Source organism: Theropithecus gelada, chromosome 16 (genome assembly GCF_003255815.1).
Source record: "Theropithecus gelada isolate Dixy chromosome 16, Tgel_1.0, whole genome shotgun sequence".
Taxonomy (NCBI): domain Eukaryota; kingdom Metazoa; phylum Chordata; class Mammalia; order Primates; family Cercopithecidae; genus Theropithecus; species Theropithecus gelada.
In genome coordinates this window covers 62,875,264-62,903,049 of record NC_037684.1, presented here as the reverse complement: position 1 = coordinate 62,903,049, position 27,786 = coordinate 62,875,264, and the positions used below count along the sequence as shown (strand labels likewise).

The following is a 27,786-nucleotide window of genomic DNA, read 5'->3' as shown; positions in this document are numbered from 1 at the left end:
ATGGGCGGAGCCGCCCGGCCCCATATCCCACAGTGCCCCAGGACCGGAAGTGAGACCCGTGGTTTCCGGAACTTCCCCCGCCACTCTGGGCTTTTGCTCGGTCAGGCTGGTGGCGTTTTGGTATCTTCGTTTGTTATGGCCGCTGCCGTCGCTATGGAGACAGGTGAGTAGCCCTCTGATCTTAGAGTCTTCGCAGATGGAACTCCCCTCGGTCCAGACGGCTTCCCCGTGGCCTCCTCCCAGGCCTTACTCTCGGCAGGGTTAATATTTGGACAAGGAGGTGAGAAGGCTCTTGTAGCGTCTAGAAAGACTAAGGTACTCTTTGCAGTTTTCCTAATTTGGTTTGTTCGCACATCTTTGCTATTCAGACACCACCCTACCAGCTCCCCGGCGTGGGTGAGACTAAGGGAGAGGACTTGTGTGTTAAACCGTGTCCTCCTTGATTGGTTTTCTGCTTCTCACATGAGCTTGCCTAAGTTTGAAATATCGTCGCCGGACTTTATGTGTCATTCTGCTACTGGTGCTTCTTATATGCATACGCTCCATGATCTTTTAGGCTCTACGCAGTCTCTTGCATCCTAACTTTTTCTTAACTGATTCAGCACGTAGCTTTTGCAAAACTTAATCACTGTTAACAATTGTTATAACGCATTATTAAAATAGGGGAAGCCATAGTTGTTACAGCCTACCTTAGTGATCACTGTTAAAATTCCTACATAGTGGCCCACGAGTGGTAGGAATTCTCCGTTTGTGTTGCTGCTTTCTTTGATGATTTCTCTTTAATTTTAGAGAAACTTCTAACTCCTTTTAATCAGGGCTCCGCTTTTCTTAGATTTCGAAGAAAGGTTTATCTCCCCCAACTCCCAGTTTAGGAAGACCATCTCAGCATTAGTCAGGTTTCTTTATTGCTGTTTCCTTGCTACAAATCAGTATTATATACAGTGACCCTTACTTTCCATGATTTTTGCTGTCTTGTCTCCTAGATGATGCTGGAAATCGACTTCGGTTTCAGTTGGAGTTGGAATTTGTGCAATGTTTAGCCAACCCAAATTACCTTAATTGTAAGTTGTTAAGCACCTCATTAAATTGAGTAGCTACTAATGATTTCTGACAGAAGAGTTGCAATTCAAAATAGTATCTACTTTTACACATTCTCAATTGAATGACATTACACTTATGCTGGTATATAGATATAATTGCGCACTGGGATTTGTGTTTTGAATTCAATGTGTGTTGGTGGTGGGGGTTTTATGTAAATAGATCCTTTACATTAGGGGTAACAAAGCATAGTTTAAAGATTGGTTTGACCTACAGACATTTTTTTTTTTTAATGCTTTTCAGTTCTTGCCCAAAGAGGTTACTTCAAAGACAAAGCTTTTGTTAATTATCTTAAATACTTGCTTTACTGGAAAGACCCAGAATATGCCAAGTATCTAAAGTAAGTTTAATTTTTATAATCCTAAGCATGTGTATACTTTATGATATGATAGATTTCTTCGTTTCACATTGGCAAAAATGTATTTGGAATCTCTCCACTTCTTTTCGTTGTCACCATCTTAACACAAGACACTCTCATCTCTAACTTGTATCACTGCAGTAATCTACTCCCTGGTTATCTCTGCTTCCACTTTTACCTTCCTGCCCCCCCCCCCCACCCCAAACCAAACCAAGCAAAACAGCTTTCTACACAGAAACCAACTTAGTCATTTAAAAATATAAATCAGAACACTTTACTTTCTTGCTTAGAACCTTTCAATGACTTTCCATACCATGCAGAATAAAATCCAGTCTCTTTTCTTGGGCTAAAGCCCTATATGATCTGGCCCTGCCTTGTCTGACCTTGTCTTTCACCACCCTCCCCATCTCACCAGGTTTCTGGTCCCGAAGAACTCACAGTCTGTAAATGAAGTGACATAAGCCATGGGCTGAAATTAAAAGAGGGTATCTGTAAGGAAGGTGTTTCTGGGGTTATTTGGAGAAGGTGATCTTAACCTGAGTCTTAGAGTTGCTATCTTTTATTTAAGGCCTCTTATGTGCCAGAAACAGTGCTAAATGCTTCTCATTAACTCATATATATATATATATATATATATATATATATATATATATATATTTACCATTCAGGTCATTCAGCGACACTTTCATGTTAAGGCTTACTGAATTGAAAGAAGCATATAACCACAAACCTATTCCCTTTTAATGATTTAAAAAAAAAAAAAAAACACCTTGAACTCATCCCTGCTTTGTCTTAAGCAGGTAGAAAGCAATAGTGAACCTTAAAAAAAAAAAAAGTTTGAGAGGAAAATGTTTCAAACTTGTTTCGAAGTCACTTTTCTGTGTCCAATAACAATTGACTCACGAAGCATATGCATCTTATATTGCCTGCAGGACCCTTTGCACCTTTTCTGGCTTTTTATCCATTTAATAATCCAAAGAAAAGACTTTTAAGAAAAAATAGATTTCAACAAATGTTGTATGTATGTAGATTTACAGACTCAGTGTTGGAAGCCTTAGCCACCAACAAGTTTAATCTTACCCACAAGGTTGCCGAGAGATGGTCATCTACACTCTGGAGGTTTTCACTGAGCCCATGTTACTCTGTCAGGGACAGCTGATTTGATTGTTAGCCAGATGTTAGAAAGTTCTTCCTTATATTGTGATATAATGTCTCTCCTTGTAGCTCTAGTCTGATTGTAGTGTTATCCTTCATCTATCTGCAGTCACATGAAGTCTATTTGTCCCACTACTGGTGACATTAATTTTGATAACTTGGTTGTCCCTGGATTGAGCTAGAACCATTCTATACCCTCTGAGGACAACAACCTTCCAGATACTTACATTCAAGAGAGGTTGCAGATTAGCCCCTTTTGGGCATTTTATTCAGTCTGCAGAAGATTTTAGTTTGTTTGTTTTTTTAATACTTGCCAACATTTGAAGATCAGAAAGTTTTATATAACAAATGCAGATTTCCCACTACTCTTTCAAATCTGGAAGATCTAGTAACCATAGATCTTAATTCTCCCAAGTCAACAACTGGCTGAAGTTGAGAGCAGCTGTCACTACTAGCTGCTTTCCAGCTGGTGGAAGAGACACTTTCTACCACTTGGCCTGCTTCGTTGACAGCCAGTAGGTGTCACTATAACATCTCTCTCCATCTGTGTTTCTCAACTACCCTCAGCCGTTGTGCCGTGGTGTCCGGGAGTTCAGGTTCCCTCCGCTGGATGTTTGGCAGTGGTACTTTATGCAGTTCAGCCAGGAACTAAACACAGGCCTTCGTGTGTGGTCAGAGTACAGTGGGCCAGAGGTCCTTTCTTTTCTTCACGTGAACATATACCTTATGTTACTTTTGAGGGTGGGGGTGGGAGAGGATCACATTGTTGACTTGCTGGGAGCATTACGTCAATTAAAATCCTTCAGTTATTTTCATCAATGTTCTCCCTATCTTGTTTATTTTTAAAAACACCAAATGCGGAACTTCCCTTTTATACTGCCGCTGTTTCATCTTGTTGACATGTAGCCTATCAGAGTACGATTCTTTACTGTCATCTAATGTATTCTGATGTAATCACTGCATGTCTGAATTCTAGTTACTGACTAAATGCTGCTTGAGACCATTCTCTTGGTTGTCACATTATTTTACAGTTGAAGAAACTGAACCTTAGGGAGGTTAAGTACCTTGTTAGAGGCCACCCGGCTGGAACTTACATCCTGGTTCATTTTAACTACTAATGCTGTCATGAAAGGGAGTTAGCCAGGGCAGGTGTGCATAGAGCATTCTAGCATAAGCAACCAACAATTAGAGCAACTGTGTATTTTCAGTGCGTAGATAGCAAACCTTTACTGTCTTGGAAGTTACTATGTTAGAAGCATGTGTTAAGCCCTCTATTCAGTGTGGTGTTCACATCATCAGCATTGGTTTCATTTGGGAGCTTTTTAGAAATGCAGAGCTCAGGCCCCACTCCAGGCCTAAGGAATCCATCAGCATTTTAAGAAGTGGTTCATATACACATTAAAGTTTTAGAATCATTGCTGTAGTATCCTATTTTCCACACTTGAGTCATTTGCATATCACTTGTGCAACTTTGGCTTTATCTGCTTTCTTCCTGAAGGGGGCTTGCCTCTCCACACCTGTGGTATTTCTCGTCAGGTGGAGACCAAAGACTGAGAAAAGAAATAAGACACAGAGACAAAGTACAGAGAAAGAACAGTGAGCCCAGGGGAACGGCACACTCAGCATGCGAGGACCTGCACCGGCGCCGGTCTCTGAGTTCCCTCAGAATTTATTGATCATTATTTTTACTATCTTGGTGAGGCGAGTGTAGCAGGGCAACAAGTAGGGAGAAGGTCAGCAGGGAAACATGTGAGCAAAGGAATCTGTATCATGAATAAGTTCAAGGAAAGGTACTGTGCCTGGATGTGCACATAGGCCAGATTTATGTTTCACTTTACACAAACATGTAAGTGTAGCAAAGAGCAACAGAGCAGTATTGCTGCCAGCATGTCTCACCTCCAGCCACAGGGCGGTTTTCTCCTATCTCAGAATAGAATGAATGGGAATGGTCAGCTTTACACTGAGACATTCCATTCTCAGGGACTAGCAGGAGACAGAAGCCTTCATCTTATCTCAGCTGCAAAGAGGCCTCCCTCTTTCACTCCTCCTCCTCAGCACAGACCTTTTACGGGTGTCGGGCTGGGGGCTGTAAGGTCTTTCCTTTCCCACGAGGTCATATCTCAGGTTGTCTCAGTGGGGGGAAACCTGGACAATTCCCAGGCTTTCTTGGGCAGGGGTCCCTGCGGCTTTCTGCAGTGCATTGTGCCCCGGGTTAATCAAGAATGGAGAATGGCGATGACTTTACCAAGCATACTGCCTGCAAACATATTGTTCACACGGCACATCCTGCACAGCCCTAAATCCATTAAACCTTGATTCAATACAGCACATGTTTCTGTGAGCACGGGGCTGGGGCTAAAGGTACAGATTAACAGCATCTCAAAGCAGAACAATTTCTCTTAGTACAGATCAAAATGGAGTTTCTTATGCCTTCCTTTTCTACATAGACACAGTAACAATCTGATCTCTCTTTTCCCCACACTTCCTATATTTTAATGTATTTTAATTGTCTCAGTTAGTTTTTGTCTTTTCAACTTGAAATAATTTCACTTACAAAATAGCTGGAAAAATAGTAAAGATAATTCCTATATTTTCTTCACCCAGATATTCCAAATGTCTAACACTACAATCAGCAAAAATCAGCACATTAATATTGTTACCTAATCTACAGACCTCACTCACATTTTGCCAGTTGTTCTGCTGGGGTGCTGTATGTAGTACAGGATCCAGTCTAGGCTGTTGTCCTGCTGGGGTGCTGTATGTAGTACGGGCTTTAGTCCAGGCCTGTTGTCCTGCTGGGGTGCTGTATGTAGTACAGGATCCAATCTAGGCTGTTGTCCTGCTGGGGTGCTGTATGTAGTATGGGCTTTAGTCTAGGCCTGTTGTCCTGCTGGGGTGCTGTATGTAGTACAGGATCCAATCTAGGCTGTTGTCCTGCTGGGGTGCTGTATGTAGTATGGGCTTTAGTCCAGGCCTGTTGTCCTGCTGGGGTGCTGTATGTAGTACAGGATCCAATCTAGGCTGTTGTCCTGCTGGGGTGCTGTATGTAGTATGGGCTTTAGTCTAGGCCTGTTGTCCTGCTGGGGTGCTGTATGTAGTACAGGATCCAATCTAGGCTGTTGTCCTGCTGGGGTGCTGTATGTAGTATGGGCTTTAGTCTAGGCCTGTTGTCCTGCTGGGGTGCTGTATGTAGTACAGGATCCAATCTAGGCTGTTGTCCTGCTGGGGTGCTGTATGTAGTATGGGCTTTAGTCTAGGCCTGTTGTCCTGCTGGGGTGCTGTATGTAGTACAGGATCCAATCTAGGCTGTTGTCCTGCTGGGGTGCTGTATGTAGTACGGGCTTTAGTCCAGGCCTGTTGTCCTGCTGGGGTGCTGTATGTAGTATGGGCTTTAGTCTAGGCCTGTTGTCCTGCTGGGGTGCTGTATGTAGTACAGGATCCAATCTAGGCTGTTGTCCTGCTGGGGTGCTGTATGTAGTATGGGCTTTAGTCTAGGCCTGTTGTCCTGCTGGGGTGCTGTATGTAGTACAGGATCCAGTCTAGGCCTGTATGTTGCATTTTGCTGTCACATCTTAGTCTCCTTTCATCTCAGTGGTCTTTTCTTTTCCATGACTATGACAGAAATGATTTTGTGTCCTTCATGTATCTGCAGTCACATGAAGTCTATTTGTCCCACTACTGGTGACATTAATTTTGATAACTTGGTTGAGGGTGGTACCTTCTAGGTTTCTCCATATTGTTACTATTTTTCCTTATGTATTTAATAAGTATCTTATGGGGAAATCCTTTGAGACTATGTAAATATCATATTACATGCCCAGTTTAGCATCTTTTGAAGATATTTGTTTGAAACATTTTTTACTGTGGTGATTTTCGAATTCTGTCATTCTGCATTTATTAGTTTGGAATTCAATTGTAAGGCAGTACATTCCCTTGTTTTCTATTTATTATTTTATTAAAGAAATTTACATCCATTTAGTATGGACTTTTGGATTCTTATTTTTATCCTGTGAATTAGAATTATGTATTTTCTTGCTCTGAGTATTCTAGATTTGGCCATTGGGAGTTGGTTGGTTCAAGTTGGTTCCTGAATACTTTTGATCGTCCCAATAATTTTTAGCGCTTTTTCTTCTGGCACTACGTAATGTTCCAGGCTCATCTTGTACTTTCCCTCTCTTATCCCTGAATCACCCTTTTCTCCAAGGAAACCTGCTTCTTGGATACCACAATCTGGACATTGTGTGTTCATTAGTACCACAGTGTCATTGCTTCTAGGCCCTCTCAGTACACAAAGCTCAAGAACTCTATGTTTGTATGTGTATACATGCACACATGTATACATCTGTTTATCCTGTCTACCTATATTAAAAGCCCTAAGTACATACTAATGTTTTCAATACCAGCTCAGTAACACAGGGTTCATTCTAGCCTTTTTCCTTTCCTTGTCTATAACTCCCTTTCTGATAGCCAGAAATTTGGCTGTCCTTATCCACAGTATATTTACTTGTCCAATCCTAGAGTATATCTAATTTCAGAGTTGGTATATCCCTGTGGACAACAAGAGTATAATGTATGTGCATAGTTCTCTTTCAAACCAACTCACTTTTAAATGAAAGTTGTCTTTTTATCACTATTGATGGAAAAACAAAGAACTATCAATTAAACACAGAATTAGTAAAATATGTTCATGTTCTTCACGTTGGAAACCACTAGAAGGGAATAGCATGGTTTGTCCCTACATTTTCACTCTGCTTACCAGTTACTGTGTTGTGTGGTCCTGAGCAAGTTTAAATTTAATCTTTCTGAACTTAAACCTTCTCACTTTCAAAAATATTGCTGAACACTGACCTTTGATGACCAATCAGGGAAAACACCCTGTGCTGCCAGTGTGTACTAAGTTACTGTTAAAGAAATGGTAGGCTACAAGATCATTTTTAAGAGAATAACTTAATTAGACCTTGGCATTATTTACTTAAATTATGTTGTTCATTTACTTATAAACTTAAACCCAGGTACCCTCAGTGTTTACACATGTTAGAGCTGCTCCAATACGAACACTTCCGAAAGGAGCTGGTGAATGCTCAGTGTGCGAAATTCATTGATGAACAGCAGATTCTACATTGGCAGCACTATTCCCGGAAGCGGATGCGCCTTCAGCAAGCCTTGGCAGAGCAGCAACAGCAAAATAACACGTCGGGAAAATGAAAAACTGGATACAGATGAGGCTCTCAATACATGTATATAATGTATTTCTTTTGTACAGTGAAGACAAAAAATGAAAACTCTTCCTATCTACCTTTATTATGGTAGCCCCTAGAACCTTTAGTGTGCTTTTTAATCCAACTTTTTATTGTTAATAGACTATTTCTTTTAAACCTGAATTGGTCTACTTTGATTTCCCTGTGGATTTGTAAGGTGTTTTCTTTTGTATGCATTTAGCATAATCAGCTGATTAAGAATGGAAAAGTTAGGTGCTTTAGACCAAATGAGGCACTGGGGCATGGGGTAGGGGTGGGCCACCAAGTATACTGAATTCTAAGGCTAGCTCTTCCTGACATATAGTAGCGCAAGGCCATCTCCTGGAACCTTACTGTCTCTCAGATCAACTACTCTACCACTCTTATCTATGTAGTGAGAGTAGCGGAGTCAGTGACCTCTTTAAATCACAGGATAGGAACTGCATAAAGGTTCTCAAATTCTGCAGGACAGGAAATACCTGTATTAGCTGCTTTGCAAGGTGGCTTTAAGAATCACTGTGGCCTCATTTGACCTAGTCATGGCAGGACAACTAGTGGTTAATTACTAATTGGACTCTTGACTGTAGAACAAACATGAGGAGCCTCAAATACTTGTGCTCATTTGGGAAAACTAACATTGATTTGGGAGGTACCACATACCAGGTGCTATGTTAAGTGCTTCCTTGAATTCTCATTTTATTCTCAGAACCTTGTTTATAGAAGAGAAAACTGAGGTTTGGATGGGGCGGGTAACTTGCCTGTGGTTACACAGCTAGTAAGTGGTAGAATCAGTGTGACTGACTCCAGCTTGGAGTTCTTCCCACCACTGGGTTACACAGTCTCTCCAGCCTCTCTCCAGCCCCTCTCCGCCACCTGCCTTATCCCAAGTAAAGCACATTGAGAGAGCCGTAAAACAAACTGCCTCTAGTGCTCAGGATGGGTTTTTTCATAAACAAAACAAAACTGCCTGAATTAAGCAGAGGCTGGACTAGAGGTAATATGCTTCCTTCAGTGGTGAGGTTAGGTTCTACATTCCAAAATCAAAGAAGGGGTTTCAGGAATATCAGTTGCTTTGCAGATGCAGAGAATTTAAGATAAAAGATCCTGATCTTTTGAAAGATCTGGAAGGTGTGCTCTGCGCCTTTAGGAGTTTTTAGGTATTTCCGTCACCTTCAATGATACATTCCTTTGAGCCTTTACTGCTACTTCTGAAGACTTGTTTATATCTTAAAAATATCCATATATTACAGGCAAACTAAAGGTTCATGGGCATTTTAATAGCACTCTATTGTTTAGACACATGCCAGTTTTTTAACCTCATTTATTGCTAACATGAATTCAAAGCAATATACAGTTTATTGATACTAGAACAAATCAGGAAATCAAGACATGATTGCCATCATAAAATCTTAATCTTCAGAGAACAACATTTCCACCAGGTTGGCCTGAAGACACTCAGATTCTACCAGTTTTTGAGGCTGTAAGAGAAGAACAGTCAAATCTTCACTACTCCTATAAAACGTTATTAGGAGTGGAATAGGTTCTGCCTTGAATGACACTAATCTTTGAACACAGAAATTATGCAATTCAGAAACTATCAACTAGTTATAACGAGTTTTATGAAAGAATCAAGATATTTGCTGTAAGATGAATCAGTAACATACTTGGCTGAAGAGACTTAAACCCCAAATACCAGGAAGCTCCACAGACTAAAACAGGAAACAGCAAGCCCAGTGCCCTCTTCTTCCCCTCAACTCTTTAATTTAGGATCCCAGGGGCATGACTGAACTAGAAGAGGTGCCCTTACTTTTTAACCAGAATTATGAATTAAATAGAAAACAACTGTTGATGCCATGTTTTAAGGAATTATGAGTCAACCTACTTTCTGGCTATAGAATTTTTAAAGAGTGACTTAACATGAAAAAGACCTAATAGCTAGATATTTACATTATTAGTGTATTGGGATTGGCCATAAGAATGGACTTTCAGCAGCACTCTCAACAGCAATGGAATTGAGATGACATGTCAAGATCTTTTCAAATCTGGATCCACAGCAAGTTAAAAGTTTTGACAGTGAATTACAGGCCCAGCATATTTAAAGATACTTACTGTTCCATACTTAAGTAGTGTAGGCACTGCTGTTACTTTCAAGTTTTTTCTGAAGTCATTATTTGGATCTTTCCAACTGTTCCAAAAGAAAAAGTGATCATGAAAAAAATTTACTTGGTTTATTACGGTTTGCTTAATATTTGACATATTCCTACATTTAATTTTTCAGTAATCACTGTTCTTGCAAACACTTAAAAAACCTTGTGGACTATGGCTTAATTTGTTAATTACTCTGTGCAAAGTTTTAAAGTGTGACTAAGATATAAAAGTAAAGCCAGCTAAGTTCTGAGCTTACACCAGACCAAATTCGTTGAATTACCCTTACTTAATTCAGGTGGGCATTTTAAATTTGTATTTAATAGCTTCTAATTGTTTAACTTGTCAGACATTGCCTTATAACACAGAAACTGGGTGCGTCTCTGAGGCCCTTCCCGCCTCAGTTTGCAATCTGTGCATGTCTGTGAAGTAGATTATACATTGCCACTTACTAAGGCTTTTCTCCTACTTGGCAGTAGATGAACACACATCCTTCACTGATGTGCTTCAGCCCCTCTCGTACGACTGGTTCAGCTTTAAAAAAAGTTGAGATGAAATAATCGCACGTCAACTCCAGAATCAGGCACTGATAAACAGTGTTCTTTTCCCCTTCCCCCAGTCTTGGTAAGTACTCAGACTTTAACCTGCAGCTAACTGAAGCGGTCAGCAGAAGTCAGGTGTTCACTTCTGGTCTTAGAGCCACGTTAAGGGTAAGGACCAAATCCCAGTCCCGATTTGCCCCCGCACCACCGCGCCCATAACAATGGAAAGCACATGTATTTGCTGACCAACTCACGTATCCTGTAAGACTCTAATGGTACTGGGGGAGTGAGAAGTTTTAAGGAACTAGATTCCAAGATCATCCGGGTTAAATGGTAAAAGGAAGAGCGCTCTTGGCAGGACGGGGTAGAATTTAATAGGAGTTGACATGGGGACAGCTTAGATTGCCCCGCGGATGTCTGGAACCAAGACTCTGCCTCTGCTAAGCCCCCTTTCTGGTCGTAGGTTCGGCCTTCCTGCCATTTCCGTTGGACAGCAGCCCCCGAATCCCGGCCTCACCCTGCACGCAGTCGGGGCACCAGCTTTTCCCTCCGGCGTCCTTAGAACCCGTAAAGTAGGCGAAAATGGTCTTGCCATTGTGCTCTTCCACGGCCCGGTGGAACTCCTCGAAGCCGGACACGCTCACCTCCTCGTAGCGGGCCATTGGCGCGACGTGCAGCAGCTCCTGGAGGAGTGCACGTCTGGCTGCTGCAGGCGGGGCCCACGTGGGCGGGGCGAGGCTGTTTCCGGAAGGGCGAGGGGCGGAGCTTGCGGAAGCCAGCGCCGCTGAAGAGTACGGGAGCCTCTGAGGACCACAATCCATCCGCATGGCTTTCTGCTCTAGTTTCTCAGATTTTTCTGCGCTCGCTGCACTCCCAAGCCCAGGCCTCTACCCTAATCTAGTCCTAGCTCCGACCCCATGGACACTGGCTGCAAAACTTAACGCCTGGCAACACCTGGATCCTTCAGTAGTTCGGCGTCTCAACGGCTCCCAAGCCGCCCTGCGCCTGTTGCTATGGCGACTGGGCGGGCGGCCGGAAGCGCGGCCTAGTTGGGGCCCCCCTTGCCCGCTTCCCGGTAGCGGCGCCTCGCCCCAGCCAGGTGGGCTCGGGATGGGGCTAGGGGGGATTCTGGGAAGCTGCTTTGAGTCATGGACCTGGGGGAGAGGAGATCTGACTCGGAAAGCCTTTGTTGTTTTGTCCCCCCAATTACCTTTTCTGCCGTCTAGGCTTTAGGGGGGCCTGGGACTGGGGGCGGGTTCCTGAGACTGGGCGGGGGTGGGATGGGTGAGGGGCTAGGAGGGAGAAAGGCTGCGAGGCCGGAGCTGAGTGTGTGAGTGCCTGTGTGGAGCAGCTTAGGGAGCGAGGTGCTAAGACAACCCAGGGCCGCGGTAGCGAGGAAGGGAACTGCTCTGGAGCTATGAGCCGGGCGACTGGCCGTGGGGCCTTGCCCAGGCTGCGCCGGGGAGAGCAGGCGGCTAAGATGCCGGGTCGCTGCGTGGGGCCCAGCAGGTCGGGGCGGGGAGTTCGGCGGCCGTGGGGGAAGAGACGGGGCGCAGGGACGTCCCGGGGCCGTGGTGCAAGGCGCCGGGCGAGGTCCTTGGAGTGGCAGTCGCGCTGTGTGAGTGCAGAAAGGGCGCAGGGCTGTCAGCGCCCGTGGGGGACGAGACAAGCGGCGGAGAGAGCCGATGCCGCCGGGGCGAATGAAGCTTTGGAAGCTCCTGGCCCCCCAGGCTCCATCGAGGCTGCAAGGGACCCTGGGGCTGTGTGGGTGAATGGGGCTGCTGGGGAGCCCGAGGTGGTGGGGCCTGCCGGGGCTGTGTGGGTGACCGGGTCTGGGGAGGAGGAGGCCGAAGATAGGAGTCCCCGGGGCTGCGAGGGAAAAGGTCGCCCAGGATCTCTGGGCCATGAGAGCATTCTGCACCTGTGGCTGAAGGTGCAGGCTATGAGGGCCGCCTCGGGATGTGGGGAAGGAAGTAGAGTCGAGCTCCATCCCGTGCCTGTCGGAGAGGGACCTGTCGAAAGGGGTGTTCCTGGCCGAGCTTCCTGGGTAGAGACAAGCCGTGGTGGTCTTACAGGGCCCTGGGTGAAGGGCCAGGCAAGGGGGATCCCTCGGGCCCCCTCAGGGCCTACAGTTCTGGGCTTAGGGGCAGCTTACGAGAGAACCTTAGGCTTCTGTGGACAGGGACAGGCTGGGAGGGTGCCTCCTCCTGTGAGTGTGCCTGGGGCTCTGGCGTCAGGTTCTGAGATGGCCCCGCACCTGTGGAGGGGACAAGCTGTGGGGATTCCTGGGACTGGGGAGGAGATAGGCTATGGGCTTGTCCCAGGCCCTTGTGAAAAAGAACAGGCTGTGGGCGAGCCTGGGACCGTGGGGTGGCCTGGGGCTGTGGGAGCGCCCAGAGCCGTGGAGGGAGAGCTCGGCTGCGGGGGTGCTGCAGGGCTGTGGGGGAGAGGACATTCCCCGCAGATTCCTGGGGCTCTGGCACATGAAGCAGTCTGTGGGGCCACCCCTGGCGTATGGGGGAGGGGACAGGCCGTGGGGGTGTCCGATGCTGTGGAGGAGGAGCCTACTTCTGTGGGTGCCGCAGGTGTGTGTTACAGGAGACAGGCTGGGGAGGAGACAGACTCTGTGGGTATGCCTGGCCCGTGGGGCACGGGACACTCTGTTGGGGTGCCCTGTGCTACTGAAGAGGAAACTAGATGTGGAGGTGACCCAGGGTTCAGGGAAAGGGGACAGCCTGTGTGGGTGGAGACAGGCTCTGGGGGTGATCCAGGGTCACGGGGAGCTGCACAGACTGCAGAGCCATCATGTCCTGGGGAGCAGGCAGCAGGTTCTGGGGGTGCCCCAGGCCTGTGGGGGATAGAACAGGCTACAGGGGTACCCAGGGCCTTGGGGAAGGACACAGGCTGTGTGAATGTCCCAGGACTGTGGGGAGCGGGACAGGTGGTAGGGGTGCCCCAGGCTGTGGTAGTACGTGGAGCCCTGGGAGAAGAGCTGAGCCACAGCGGGGCCCTGGGCCTGTGGGATGGACAGCAAGTTCTTGCGGGGCCCCCAGCCGAGGCAGTTCCTGGGCTTGGAGAGGAGACCTGTGGTGGGAATGTCCTGAGCCTGTGGGAAAGGAGGCAGGCTGTGGGGGAGCCAGAGAGTCTGGGGCCTCCAGCTTTAGGGGTCCCTGGGTCTGTGGATCAGGAGGCTGGCTATGGAGTTGTTTCATGTCTGTGTAGGAGGAGGCAGGCTGTGGGGGTGTCTGAGACGGTGGGCATACCCAGGGCAGCAGATGTGGCCCAGCACAGGTGTGCCACAGCAGGGGTCCCCGTGGCGCTGGGTGTGCCCGGCTCTGGAAAGGCGCCTGCCGGAGTGCCCGCTGCTGTGTGGGCGTCTGGCCCTGTGTGTCAGGAAGGCAGCTCCAGAGACATTTGGAACCTGTGGGAAAGGGCTCGGGCTGCCAGAATCTCTCTGGCTTCAGGGGGACCTGTGGCTCGGGAGGAGCTGTGGTCTGGCGGGGAGGATTGTGATTCTGGGGCCTTCTCGGGCCCATGGGGAAGGAGACAGACTATTGGGGTTTCTGTGGCACCTGAGGGGCCTGGGCTTGGGGAGGAGACTGACTCTGGGGGTATCCCAAGACCTTGGGGACGGAGACAGAGGGTAAGGACTCCTGTGGCCACCGAAGTGCTTCTGGCCCCTAGGGCGCCTGGTTCTGTGGAGCTGGAGCCTGGCTCTGGGGGCTTCTCAGGCTTGTCGGGGAGGCAGCAAACTGCAGGAATGCCTGGCACTGTGGGGCTGTCTGCAGCTAGTGGGGTGCCCGTGGCTCCCAGGGTGCCTAGGCCTGTGCAAGAGGAAACTGGCTCAGAATTGTGGGGCAAAGGAGAGACAGTGGGTGGACCTGCAGATGCCAAGGGTCCCACAAGGATGGAGGTGCCCACCTCGACCAGGATGCCTGGGCCCATGGGGGAGAAGACTGGCTCTGGGGGTGTCTCAGGCTTGTTGGGAGGCAGACAGACTACAGGAGTGTCCATGGCTGTGCGGCTTCCGGGGTCTGTGGGGGAGGGGACCCTCTTTGAGCGTGTCTCTGGCCTGTCTGGAAGAAGGCAGACTGCTGGGAGGCCTGTAGCTGCTAGAGGTTCCATGGCTGTGGGAGTGCCCACAGCTCCCGGGCTCCCTGGGCCAATGTTAGGGGATACCGGCTCTGGGGATGACTGCTCAGGCATATGGGCAAGGACACTGGCCACTGAGGGGCCCACAGCTGCCAGGGTTCCTGGACCTGTGGAAGGGGAGACAGGCTCTGAAGGTGTCTCAGGCCTGTGGAGAAGGAGACACAGTGGAGCCATTCCCGAGGCCGGGAGGGTGCCTATGCCTCTGGGGGTGCTTGCAGCTGTAGGAGCTCCCATGGCAGGGCGCACACCTGCTGCGGTGTGGGTGACTGGGTCCTCGGGAGCAGAAGCAGATGTGGGTGTCTCAGGTGTGACCATGCTGAGGAGACAGTCCACAGGGGGAGTGGGGGCTTCAGAGGACGAGACAGGTGGTGGGAATATTCTGGGACTGGCCGGGAGCAGCCAGGCTGTGGGGGCATCTCACACTTATGTGCCCGGGACCAGGTTATGGAGTTGTCCAAGGTCTGTGGGGGAAGAAACGGCCTTTGAGAATGCTCTAGACATGTCAGGGACAAGAACAGCCGTGGGGGTACCCCCAGTTTCAAGAGAGGAAATAGGCCTTGGCCATTTCAGAGACCACCTACAGCCAAGTGGGAGGAGGCTGGCTGGAGAAGTGTCTGCAGTCAGAGTGAGAGGGAGCAATTTGGGAGAGAGTTATGTGGGGGAGGCTAGATTGAGGGGGGCGTTCCAGTAGTGTGTGTAGGGAAGAAGTTGGGGCTCTGTGGGAGGGAACAGGTTAGGGGGAGGTTTGTCCTGGGTTGTGGATGAAGCACAGGCTGTAAGGGCATCTCGGCATGGGGGAGAGAGGGTTTTTGTAGAGATGCACCAGGGTATGTAGAGGGACAAATTGGGAAGTTTCCTGGAGCAGTGAGAAAGGGCCAGATTGCAAGGAGAGTCCCAGAACTTTGTATAGGGGGACAGTTTAGGGCTGGGTGTCCCTGGACTTTGTGCGTGTGTGTGTGTATGTGTGTATATAGCATCACTTGAGGCATCCTGGAACTGTGGGGATCACCTAGTTTTTTTCTAGTGGAGAATGGACTGTTTGGCCCTTGGCACCTAGAAGCAGCCAGGGGAAAGTACTGACCATTCAGAAGTTGCAGATCCCTGGGCCCCACTTCTGCAGACTTCATTCTGCAACTCCAGCCGCGCAACCCATGCCGATGTCAAGCCAGTTGGGATTGCCTCGCTCGTTTGCCTCCTCCCGTCTGCTTTTTTCACCGTGTGTCTACAGCCTTAGAAATATGGACTCTTAGAAGCTGTCTTTATATTCCTAAGAAGTATCTGTCTTTAAGCAAGTCTAGTCTGCAAATTTTGGATTTATTCAAAAGCTTAAATTAGGGGTTTTTTTTAAACCTTGAATTTCCCAATTGATTTACTAGCAGATTTTTTGAGAGAACGAATTCCCCAGGGATTTAAAACTAGTCAGTTCACAGAAAATCGGCTTAACAAACGCTAAATCATGTACTACGCTCAAAGCACTTTGTTATGGGAAATAGAAGAGCAAGACAAGGCCCTTCCCCTCAAGGTGCCTTGTCTGGCTGGGAAGATGCGACATACACATGTGAAATAGGTAAATAACAGTATGAGACAACACTATACATGATCAGTATGTGAGTGGCAGGGATAGTAAAGTCTATAATGAGGCCTTCAGATTAGGGCAAGGCAATGATAAGGGTATAGCCCTTGACAGCTTACCGAGTGCTTTCATATCTGTTATCTTGTATACATATATGTAGGGTGGGGGAAAGATGGGGAGAAATGAAGATTGAAAGAGATGATTCAGCTCTCCAAATGGCAGATCCTGGCTTGAATCAAGGAATTCTGATGCTACAGGTTTACTTAGAGTCGTTGAGCGTTGTGTGCCTTTGGGCCACCCAGTAGAGTGAAGCATACTGCTTTCTGACTAGTATTAAGACTTGTTAATATAGGCTGCGTGTCCAGAAACCACCCTGCTGGGACGTGCTAGTTTACCATGGCAAAGCTCTGTTTTGGGAATAACCTCTTGCTGGAGACCTTTGAGATTTGAAATGTGGAATGGAAAGGGATCAAGAGATTATTATTAAAATAGTAAGTGTTCCCCTATTTTTTTTTTTTTTTTGAAATTGGGAACTTCCAAAGTGTGGTTGCGTTTATAAATGGAGGAAACTATCATTTACCTGTGTTTAAGCAATCACTCTCAGTATGAGGTTGCTATTGGCTACTTCTAGTATATTGCTACAGGCACATGGCACTGTGTTTTATCTATTCTCTTCCCTTGTTTGAACGCTGTTGGTCTGAAGTGGCTTTGCTTCATTTTAGGAATGGTTTTAGGGAAGACTGTTGCCTGATGACAAGGCTGTCACTATTGTTGTGTACTACCTACCATGATGGGACCAGGCCAGCCAGCTTCCACCTGTGTTCATCTAGCACCTAGGACCCAACTTGATGGGAGGAGCGATCCCACAGTTCTTCAGACACAGGTAGTTCTGGTTTTGCCTGATTTTTTTAATTAAATATTTCAAACATAAAGAAAATTTGAGAGAAAAGGACAATGTAACACTTTTGAAATCACCTCCTAGATTCAGCAATTGCTGACAATTTTTTCTGTCGGTTTTTCTACCTACTCAACCGTCTGTCTCTAAAATTTTTGCAGAATCACCCCAAAGTAAGTTGCAGTCATGACACTTCTAAATATTTGAGAATACTTCTTCTAAAAATGAACTCTCCTACTTAATCATAATACTATTCTTAAACCTAAGAAAATAGACCCAAAAAATTCCCTGTTATCCAATAACCAGCCTTTATTCAGGTTTACTCAGTTGTCTCAAAAATGTCTTTTCCCCTAGCATTATATTATGAAAATCTTAAAAAATACAGCAAAGTTGAATTTTACAATGAACACCTAGATTCCATTATATTTCACTCATTTGTTTCATTGCATATCTGTCACTCAGTCATCCCTCTGGAGATCCATCCATCAATCCATCTTATTTTTTGACACATTTCAAAATCAATTGCAGACATGAATACCCGAACTACTTCCGCATGCATATTGCACATTAGAATTCACTCTGTTTAGGGCCGGGCGCAGTGGCTCACACCTGTAATCCCGGCACTTTTGGAGGTCGAGATGGGTGGATCACCTGAGGTCAGGAGTTCGAGACCAGCCTGACTAACATAGTGAAACCCCTGTCTCTCCTAAAAATACAAAAAGGTGTGGTGGTACACACCTATAATCGCAGCTACTCAGGAGGCTGGGGCAGGAGAATCGCTTGAACGTGGGAGGCGGAGGTTGCAGTGAGCCGAGATTGTGCCACTGCACTCTACCCTGGGTGACAGAGCAAGACTCCATCTCAAAAAAGAAGAAAAGAATTCACCCCATTTACTGATTTTTTTCTTTCAATATACATATTATATCAGAAATGGTGTAATGTACACGTTACAATGTGTACATCTTTTCACATTTGCTGAGTTTTGACAAATGCATACATATGTGTAACCCATACCTCTATCAAGATTCAGATCATTTCTATTATCCTAAAAAGTTCTCTAAATGCCGCTTCCTAGTCAGTCCCCACTCCTCCCCTCCAGAGGCAGCCACTATTCTTATTTTTTCCATCACAGATCAGTTTTCTCTGATCTAGAACCTTATATAAATGGGATTTTTTTTTTTTTTTTTTGGTGTTAAGACTTATTTCACTAGCTGTAAAGTATTTGAGATCCATCCATGTTATTGCATGTATCAGTAGTTTATTCCTTTTTAATCCTTTTTTCTCATTCCGTAGTGTAAGTATACCACAGTTTGTTTATCCATTCTCCGATTAATGGATACCTGGGCTGCTTCCAATTTGGGATTATTATAAATAAAGCTGCTATGAACATTCTTATACAGATCTTTTTATGAACATGTTTTCATTTCTTTTGGGTAAATACCTAACAGTGAAATTGCTGAGTCATGGAGTAGGTGTGTATTTAGTTTTATAACAAACCACTGGACCTTTTTACAAAGTGGTGGTACCGTTTTACGTTCCTGCTGAGAATGTATGAGAGCTCCAGTTGCTCCACATCTTTGTCAACGCTTGTTGTTGTCTTTTTAGCCATTCTGGTGAGTGTTTAATAATATCTTATCGTGGTGTACAAAGAAATTTAAAAAATTTTTTTGACATAATTTTTTGATATAAATTTCAGAATGAAATTTAAATTATGAAAAGTTGCAAGAATAGTCCACAGAATTCCTGGATACTCTTCTCCCAGATTCCTCAAATGCTAACATTTTGCTACATATTCCCTCCTTCTCTCTCTCACTATCTCTGTACACACATATATTATTTTCTAAACCATTTAAGAGTAAATTGCAGGCACGGTGCCCTTTTACCTCTAAGTATTTTTTTCCTAAAAATAAAGAATTCTGTTATATAACCATAGTACAATTATCAGAATCGGGAAATTAACATTAAGTGAATATTATCATGTAATCTACAGACCTTACTGAGATTTTGTTAGTTGTCCCAATAGTGTCCTTTATAGCAAATGAAAATCCAAGATCATAACGTGCATTACATTGTCATGCCTCTGTAGTCTCCTTTAGTCTGATTCCTGGGTTTGTTTTTATGTTTGTGACATTGATTTTTTTAAGAATATAAGCTGGTTATTTGTGGATTTTCTCTCAATTTAGATTTGCCTGATGTCTTCTCACAATTACGTTCAGGTCATGCACTTTTGGCAGGAGAACCACTGAATGATACTGAGTGCTTCTCAGTGCACCCTATCAGGAAGGACATGCTGCCAGTTTAGTCCCAGCACTAGCGGTGTGGACTTCCATCATTTGATTAAGGTGGTATCTGCCTAGTTTTTTCATTGTAAAGTTACTCCTTTGCTTTTTGTAATTATTTGTCTTGGAGACTATGTTAATGTCTCTTTAACACCTCAAACTTTCACCAACTACTTTTAGTATTTTTGCCTGAATCAGTTTTTTATTATGATGGTTGGCAAATGGGGATTTCTAATTTTACCCTTCCTTCTACATTTACTTGTTGCCTTACTACTATAAGGAAGAACTTTCCCTTCTTTTCCTAGTACTTACTTACTTATTTCAGCACAGACTCAGTATTATTTTTTATTCCCATTATTTATTTTGTTGTGCAGATATTTATTTTGATGTTCAAATGGTCTTTGATTTAGCCAGTGAGAGCCACTTCGAGTTGGCCCCAGTGTCTCTTTGACATGATCTCATCTGTCTTTGACCACTTTATGGTGTAAAAAGACACTCCAAGGCTGGGTGTGGTGGCTCGTGCCTGTAATCCCAACACTTTGGGAGGCCAAGGCAGGAGGATCATTTGAGGTCAGGAGTTCAAGACCAGCCTGGCCAACATGGTGAAACCCCATCTCTACTAAAAAATACAAAAAAATTAGCCAAGCATGGTGGTGCACACCTATAATCTCAGCTACTTGGGAGTCCGAGGCAGGAGAATCACTTGAACCTAGGAGGCAGAGGTTGCAGTGAGCCAAGATTGCACCACTGCACTCCAGCCTGGGTGACTCCGTCTCATAAATAAATAAATAAATAAATAAATAAATAAAAGCTATTCCAGGCTCAGCTTGTCTTTTCCTTGTCCTGGCCCTGGAATTAACCGTTTATCCAAGGAGACTTTGATTCTTCAGTGGAGAATGAAATTTTAAAAATCACTATCTGGGGCTGGATGTGCTCCTTGATACTGTTTTGTCACTGTTTCTAGGCCCTCTCAGAGGACAACTAGGAAATAGATGAATACTTGTGTGCATATACATACATGTACACACATTCATAAATGCACATCCATACTCACATATCTGTATGTACACTTTCTCATCTGCTTCCCCTTCCTTCCTTCCTTCCTTCCTTCCTTCCTTCCTTCCTTCCTTCCTTCCTTCCTTCCTTTCTCTTCCCTTCTTCCTTCTGTTTCTGTCTATGTATCTTTCTGTGTCTGTCTGCCTAGATGTTTGTATTAAAACTCACAAGTTCACACAAGTACCTCCATTTCAAATCCAACACTACGTATTTCCAACTCCCTTGTCCAAGAGCATGAAAGCTGGCTCTCATTATCCACAATATATTTACTTTTTTGCTCAATTCTAGAATGTACAAAAAGTCGTTTCTGAATTGTAATCTGTGTCTCTGCTCAAAACGAAGCCTGCAAAATTAGAGTTCAGTATTTGTTTAGAGTACATTTGTCTAAATTTAGCCTGACGGCATATAGTCCAAATACTATGTTCAAAAGTTACTGGGGTTAATTTTTTCATATTCACTTTTTAGCGTGGTTATGTTATTTATCTGAGATTCAGTTTGGTTCATTGGTTTCTGTTGGTATTTATTTGAGGGTTTTTCACTATCCTTAATGGATTTTTTTTTCCTTCCTTTCCTTCTTCCTCCCTGCATTCATTCATTTCTTTCTTCCTGTCTCTCGTGTATATGTGAAACATTAACATGGTTCCAAATATACGAAACGATATATTCAGAAAAGTTATCTGCTACCCCATTCCCTCTGTCCTTTCCATCCTATTTCTACCGGTTACCTGTAGATAACTAGTCTCATTAGTCTCTGATTTTTGTTTTCTGTTTCTTTTTGCACAAGCCATTCAGACGCATATATGTTTTCTTGTGTCTTTTTTTTTTATATGAAGGGTCGTATATTATAAATATACTTTTTGCACTTAGTGCTTTCTGCTAAACAATATATTCCAATCTCGCCACATTAATTCATAGAAGTGTCACAGAGATCTTCCTCATTTTTTTTTTACGTCTTCGTTTTACTGCATTTTGTGGATAGACTATTGTTTATTTAGCTACTCTCCTCCATGGGGACTCAGATTGATTCTAATAATTTACAATTACAAACAATATGGCACAGAGTAACCCTATACATACGTATTGTTGGCGGTGTGTCTGCAGGGTAAATTCCTAGAAGTGAGACTCCTGGGTCAAAAGGTAAATGTGACACTTGTCCTCCAAGTTGCCTGCTTGGGTGTCTTTCAAGTGTCTTTTCTTTCTTTCCTGCTCTAAAGATTTTAATTAAAAAAAAAAAAGTGATGAATGCGTGTGTTTTTGTTAGCGATTGCCAAATTCCCCTCCATAAGAATTATGCCAGTTTGCATGACCACCAGCACCTCTTCTGTGAGGGTGCCTGCCTCCCACTGCCTCACCAACAGCATGTATTACTATACTTTTAAATTTTTGCTAATCGATTGGGTAAGAGATGGTATTTCTATGTATTTTTAACTTGTGTTATGAGATTGGACATCTTCGTATGTACCTAAGGACCTTTTTTTTGGTAAATTGCTCATATGTTTTTCCCTGTTTTTATTGAATTTTGATCTTTTTGTACTTCAATAATTATAATAATTATTATTATTTAGACAGTCTTCTCTGTCACCCAGGCTTGAGTGCAGTGGCTCGATCTCAGCTGACTGCAACCTCCACCTCCCAGACTCAAGCAATTCTTGTGTCTTAGCCTCCTGAGTAGCTGGGATGACAGGCGTGTGCCATCACGCCTAGCTAATTTTTGTATATTTTTTAGTAGAGATGGGGTTTTGCCATGTTGGCCAAGCTGGTCTCAAACTCCTGACCTCAAATGACCAACACTGTTCATCAGTCTATGTACCTTTCAGATGGTAACTACTTGTTTTCTCTTTAGTGAGCTTTTTAACTACTTTTAAAAAATCCGAAATACTTTCCTGAAGTTTTGTCACAATGGATTATTTTTAAGTGACCCTTGATGGCTGTGATTATATAAACACATTGATTGTGAGAGCTGGGGAGGTCATCTCCAAGGTCAAGGCATCACAGGACTGGGTTCATTGAATTTGTAGGCATGGATTCTCCTCATGCTATTGACCTGTCTTTGACAGGTTCATTCTGGAAGGCCTAAGGAGGGTACATATTTAAAGCCATAAAATCGTTTCTTTCCTTTAAACTGATAATCCCGGAACAGATCATTTATCCTAACGAAATGATTTTAAAAGGTTAAAAAACTAAATGCATGGAGATATTAATTGAGGTAATATTTCTATTAGTGGAAAAACTGGAACAATCTAAATGTTTAATAATAACGTTATAGTTAAGCATGAAAAGACCATTCATTGATTTTAGAAAATGCAACAATGACAAATAAAAACTGTAGGGATATGGAAACATGCTTATGTTTAAGTGCAAAATGAAACAAAACTTGTATTTATTATGAGGAAAACTGACAAAAACTTGAGCCTGTATAAGAAAGCATAAGTAGACTGTTTCAAGTGAGGTACACTTAGGGGCAGGGTAAAAGATGGATCCAGCCACCAAATGAAGTCTCAGGAAGACTTATGAAGAAGTATTATCAGATGGCTTGGGTCTGTCCATGGAACAAATTTTAAGAAAGCTCCAGTGGGTTATATTGGTCACTTGCTGGGGCCTGACATTTTGAAATAGGACAGAAGTCCATAACTGGGAAATTGAAGGACTTAGTGGTTGCTGCTTGAAACTTTCTGGGTCGACTTTTAGAAGTGGGGCCCAGTATGACATTAGTAAACAGAAGGATAATAGTATGGGACTGGATGATTGTAGGATAGAACCGGGGTATGTGATGAACCCAAGGGTGTAGGAGAGTGGCTGTGTCTATCAGTAAAATAGAAAAATGCCTCTTAGCACTAATGATCTGGTGGCGAAATTTTAGAAATTTGGTTATAGACATGTACCAACTGTGCAGTATGGAATTTTTCTGATGTCTGCTTTTATTTGCTTCTTAAAGAACCAGCTGCAGTTTAATAGGAATGTTCCTACACATTCAAGCAACTTGGCAATCCGATATTCTTGCCCGCATGCCATTAGAATTGAAAAACTGAAGCACTCGTACAATGAATCATACCATTGTAAAGATGCAGATTGTAGAGTTGGTCCTGACCTAGGCAGTTCTGTGTCATTTTCTGTCATATCAGAAGAGAGACTTAGTTATGCTGTCCACCTAGCCAGAAGAGATGTGAAACGCAGACAATTTGAAGAACATATAAAAGAACATCATCTCAGAAGTCAGCCTCAAAGCTCTCGGAAGTGTGGACATACTAAGTGTAAAATACCTGACCACAGGGTGGAAAGGAAGGAATCAAAGAGTCAAGCAGCCTGTCAGTGCAGCCACCAGCCGTCCAAAGTAGAAATCTCCAGCTCGGGTGCCAAAGTATACCTTTACTCATCTCATCCAGGCCAGTCAGATCTCACTGTGCCAAATTCACCACCCACCCATGATCCGGGACTCCAACCTCATCCCAGGACAGGTGACCACAAAAGCATAAGTGAACAGAAAAGCCTGCTAGAAGTCCAGCGACTCCAGAAAGAACTGAGCAGTTGTATCCACAGAATTGAAGAGGTAACGAAAAAAGGTGAGAAAAATTAGATTCTTTTCTTCGATTTAAGGCTGTGAGTATGGGGTAGTTTAAATGCATTCCTTGAGGACCCTTAACCCCTACAGCAGTTTCATTCCTTCCTTCTGTGAGTTGGTTCACTGGAGTGTGAGCACTCAGGACAAGACAGTTAGGCTTAGAGTTTGAACAGTGTCTTCCCCCAGCTCCTCTTTCCAGCGGAGGGACATGAAAGAGCTTTTTCACTGTGGCTGCCCTTCGAATGTGCACTGACTGAGGGCCCAGCCTAGGAGGTGGCGTTAATGTTGGCTGAACCTTAGGTCTTCTGGGACCTGAGTGCAAATTATCCTATAATGTTTTCCCTCTTCTGGGAAAATTATTTTTCAATTTGCTCAAAAAAAGAGCATAAAGTATTTATATTATAGGTAAAACCAGTTCTCACTTGGGCAGTATTTAGGTGAGTACATACCAGTGACAAGGGAAGTTGTGGGTATATGTGTAAAATGAGCACAGGGGAGGAAGGAAGAAGTTTAATCATCGTATATGGTTTTCTACAGTTCTGCAGCGTTCTCAGGGCCCTTGCATTTCCCTGCTGAGTAGAAGACTGGTTCCTCGTGGAGAATTTGGGGTTACCATACCTAACAAGTAGGGAATCAAGCCCAGCTTTCAGACTGCAAGGGGTATGGAGTTGAGCATCAAAAGAAACTGTTGCGCTAGGGCAGTACATGGTCTAGAATTATTTTTTGCATTTTCAATTTAATTTATGCATATGTACATATATGCATCTTATGTAAAGAATTTAAGGTACCTTAAGAAATACCTGTGATTGAATGAGATAAAACAAAAATGCACATGACGACATTGTGGCAAATGAAGCAAAAGGAAAGGAAAAGCATTTACTAGGGATGAGTCACAGATTTGCTTCCGAGCTTCCTAGGAGCCAGCTAAAGAGGGGACTTCAGTCACTTGGAGAATTTACAAAGTCTAAGACGGAAAAAAACAATTGTGTAAGGAAAACAGTGATTCCACATATTAAGGCCAGAAAGAAATTTCTCCTGCAGGTCTTCTTCAAGAGTGTGCTGTATAATATCATGAACAATTCAAAAACATTCCAGTATAAAAGTAACAGAAATGTTGTGGCTTGTTTCTCTTGACATTCCTTAGTGTCAGCCTGTGGCATGGCCCCCTGCACACTTTGGTTGAAGCCCTGCGAGCAGGGGAACAAAGCCACAAGGCCCACTGCTCCGGCGATCTGGCCTAATACCGGGGAGCTGTTAGAACGGTGATCTGGCCTAATACCGGGGGGCTGTTAGAACGNATACCGGGGAGCTGTTAGAACGGTGATCTGGCCTAATACCGGGGGGCTGTTAGAACGGTGATCTGGCCTAATACCGGGGGGCTGTTAGAACGGTGATCTGGCCTAATACCGGGGGGCTGTTAGAATGGTGATCTGGCCTAATACCGGGAACTGTTAGAAGAGAGCTTTCAAAGCCTCTGTGGGGAAGGACTGGGTTGGTTTATTTTATTTACATACATTTTCAGTGTGTCGTAAGTCAGTACTTTGTGAACTATAATAAAAATGTCACGGTAGTGGCAAACTGCTATGGAAACACGTAAATGTATGCTTTAAATTTCTGTACCTAACCTTTCATGGACGAATAATAGTTTGCGATGGCCCCTGGCTGCAGACCCCCTTTAAAGTAGCCCCGAAGGCCCATTTGTGCTTCCCAATGCTGCTTTGTAGATAGCTGCAAGCGCTGCATCAGAAATCGTCTGCAATGAGCCTTCAAAGCCCCCACCTAAGCCCGTTCCATTTGTGTTCGTATAAGTATGTGAATCCGGATTTCCTCCCTACCGTGCAGCCCAAACGAGATGAAAATAATTAGACATATAAGGTCTCATGAGACTGCATCTGTATGTACAACTTCTGACTTCAGATTTTTGCTTTCTTCAAAACAGCCTTATATTCTTTGCATTGTTTGATGTTTTAAAGAGTAAATATGAAAAATTTGAACTTATAAAATACACTTTTACTAATTGAAGATTCCCTTTTCTTTGATAATTGGACTATATTGGAGTTTTGTATAAGAATTTGTGTAAGTGTATTTGGAAACCACAGCCTGGAAGGAATAGATAGATTGCATCTCCTTCAGGCAGTTTTCCAGAAACAATTTCTTTGAACCAGTCTTTTGAAGATGTAGAGCACCAGTGTGTACAAGGGTATGTTTCCTGAGAAATGCATGAAGACCCTAGGCACTCAAATAATTTTAAGACTTGCTATCTTAATATGTTAGAGAAAGGACTTGTCTTTTGAAATCAAGATTAAGGCTGGGCATGGTGGCTCACACCTGTAATCCCAGCACTTTCGGAGGCTGAGGCAGGCGGATCACTTGAGGCCAGGAGTTTGAGACCAGCCCTGGCCAACATGCCGAAACCCTGTCTCTACTAAAAATACAAAAATTAGCTGGGTGTGGTGGTGTGGACCTGTAATCCCAGCTACTGAGGAGGCTGAGGCATGAGAATCACTTGGCCCGGGAGGTGGAGGTTGCAGTGTGAGACTGGTAATAGTGTGAGACTCTGCCTCAGAAAGAAAAAGAAAACAAAAGATTATGATAAGATGCTATCTTAGTATCTTTTTTTTTTTTCTTCTTCTCTTTTTTAAGACAGTCTCATTTTGTCACCCAGGCTAGAGTGTAGTGGCACAATCTGAGCTCACTACAACCTCCACCTCCTGGGTTCAGGCAATTCTCCTGCCTCAGCCTCCCGAGTAGCTGGGATTACAGGTGCACACCACTACACCTGGCTAATTTTTGTATTTTTAGTAGAGACAGGGTTTTGCCATGTTGGCCGGGCCGGCCTCAAACTCTTGACCTCAGGTGATCTGCCCGTCTCAGCCTCCCAAAGTGCTGGAATTACAGGGGTGAATCACCATGTCTGGCCGGGATTTCTCTTTTGAATTCAACATTTGATTATTCTCTATTAAACAGCAAAGAGTAAAGACCATGTTAAGTGTCTTTCAGGACATATTTAGTGGCTGATCAATAGGCATTTATTAATATCTTCTTTACATTGTAAAACTAATCTTGCTAAACATAACAGGCCAATAAAAAGTTTTTGAAAAAATAGCAAGAATAACAGATTTTGGCTCAATATAAAGAATTTTAAAACAGTAAGAGTTGCCTCATAGTGAAATCGCTGTCCAGTGGGAATTCTGGCTGGAGGGGAGCTTGATGGAGTAAATGTCTTCATATCCCTTCCATCTCTCAGTCAGTACACAGTACCAGTTACTGCTGGTTTCTTGGCTGATGAAAAATGAAATTTTGTGTTATGATAGCTTCATTTTTTTCTTAATAAAACCAGAGATCTTCAACTTTATTATTTCTGTAAGTAATCGAAGTCTTTGTAAGTTTTAATATATGGTTTATAATCCACTTTTGGGGAAAACTATTAATATTTTCAGGTAGACTAGAAGAAGCTTTGGATCCAGATGAAGAACGTCGAATCCGTGTCAGGAGACAGGAGCAAGCTGCTCGCTCTGCCCGAATGCTCTACGTGCTCCAGCAGCAGGTGTGAAAAGTTCAGGGAGAAGCAGGGCAGTCAGCCTTGTGTACTGCTTCCTTAGAGAGTCTCCGTTTTCCTTTGGTCTCAGAAAGATGAGCACTGGAGTATCCCATATGAGTTCTGAGAGATTTGTGAGGCTCAATTTCCTGAACACATGGGCAAATAATTCTCATTCTTTTTGTAATCTGCCTGTGTG

General features: G+C 44.2%; 3 protein-coding genes across 5 annotated transcripts in view; 2 read left to right on the top strand and 1 right to left on the bottom strand.

The window, feature by feature from the left end:
- Nucleotides 1-8,011, top strand: MED31 (mediator complex subunit 31). The gene is made up of 4 exons (XM_025361753.1): nt 1-163; nt 984-1,061; nt 1,342-1,438; nt 7,624-8,011. Exons 1-4 carry the CDS (start codon nt 1-3, stop codon nt 7,814-7,816), a joined length of 531 nt encoding a protein of 176 aa, XP_025217538.1. The 3' UTR covers nt 7,817-8,011.
- Nucleotides 8,012-9,104: 1,093 nt separating this feature from the next.
- Nucleotides 9,105-11,515, bottom strand: TXNDC17 (thioredoxin domain containing 17). The gene is made up of 4 exons (XM_025361752.1): nt 11,053-11,515; nt 10,446-10,527; nt 9,958-10,033; nt 9,105-9,326 (listed from the first exon to the last, which is right to left on the bottom strand). Exons 1-4 carry the CDS (start codon nt 11,360-11,362, stop codon nt 9,258-9,260), a joined length of 537 nt encoding a protein of 178 aa, XP_025217537.1. The 5' UTR covers nt 11,363-11,515; the 3' UTR covers nt 9,105-9,257.
- The window catches only part of KIAA0753 (KIAA0753 ortholog), a 65,629-nt gene continuing 49,283 nt past the window's right edge, over nt 11,441-27,786 (top strand). Inside the window, exons 1-4 of one of the 3 annotated variants that reach the window (XM_025361748.1) lie at nt 11,441-11,634; nt 16,983-17,143; nt 23,426-24,050; nt 27,490-27,596. In XM_025361748.1, the coding sequence (XP_025217533.1) occupies nt 17,048-17,143; nt 23,426-24,050; nt 27,490-27,596 (828 nt within the window). In that variant the 5' untranslated portion in view covers nt 11,441-11,634; nt 16,983-17,047. The remainder of the gene's footprint in view (nt 11,635-16,982; nt 17,144-23,425; nt 24,051-27,489; nt 27,597-27,786) is intronic. The other 2 variants (XM_025361751.1, XM_025361750.1) reach the window with 2 other exon arrangements.

What these genes read in the sequence shown, in the direction of transcription:
- MED31 (XM_025361753.1), top strand. Translation starts at nt 1, where the DNA reads ATGGGCGGAGCCGCCCGGCCCCATATCCCACAGTGCCCCAGGACCGGA. An exon ending in TGCCGTCGCTATGGAGACAG is followed by an intron (nt 164 to 983) that starts GTGAGTAGCCCT and finishes CTTGTCTCCTAG; the next exon opens with ATGATGCTGGAAATCGACTT. An exon ending in CAACCCAAATTACCTTAATT is followed by an intron (nt 1,062 to 1,341) that starts GTAAGTTGTTAA and finishes AATGCTTTTCAG; the next exon opens with TTCTTGCCCAAAGAGGTTAC.
- TXNDC17 (XM_025361752.1), bottom strand. Translation starts at nt 11,362, where the DNA reads ATGCGGATGGATTGTGGTCCTCAGAGGCTCCCGTACTCTTCAGCGGCG. An exon ending in GTGCCCCGACTGCGTGCAGG is followed by an intron (nt 10,528 to 11,052) that starts GTGAGGCCGGGA and finishes CTTTTTTTAAAG; the next exon opens with CTGAACCAGTCGTACGAGAG. An exon ending in CAAGTAGGAGAAAAGCCTTA is followed by an intron (nt 10,034 to 10,445) that starts GTAAGTGGCAAT and finishes CTTTTGGAACAG; the next exon opens with TTGGAAAGATCCAAATAATG.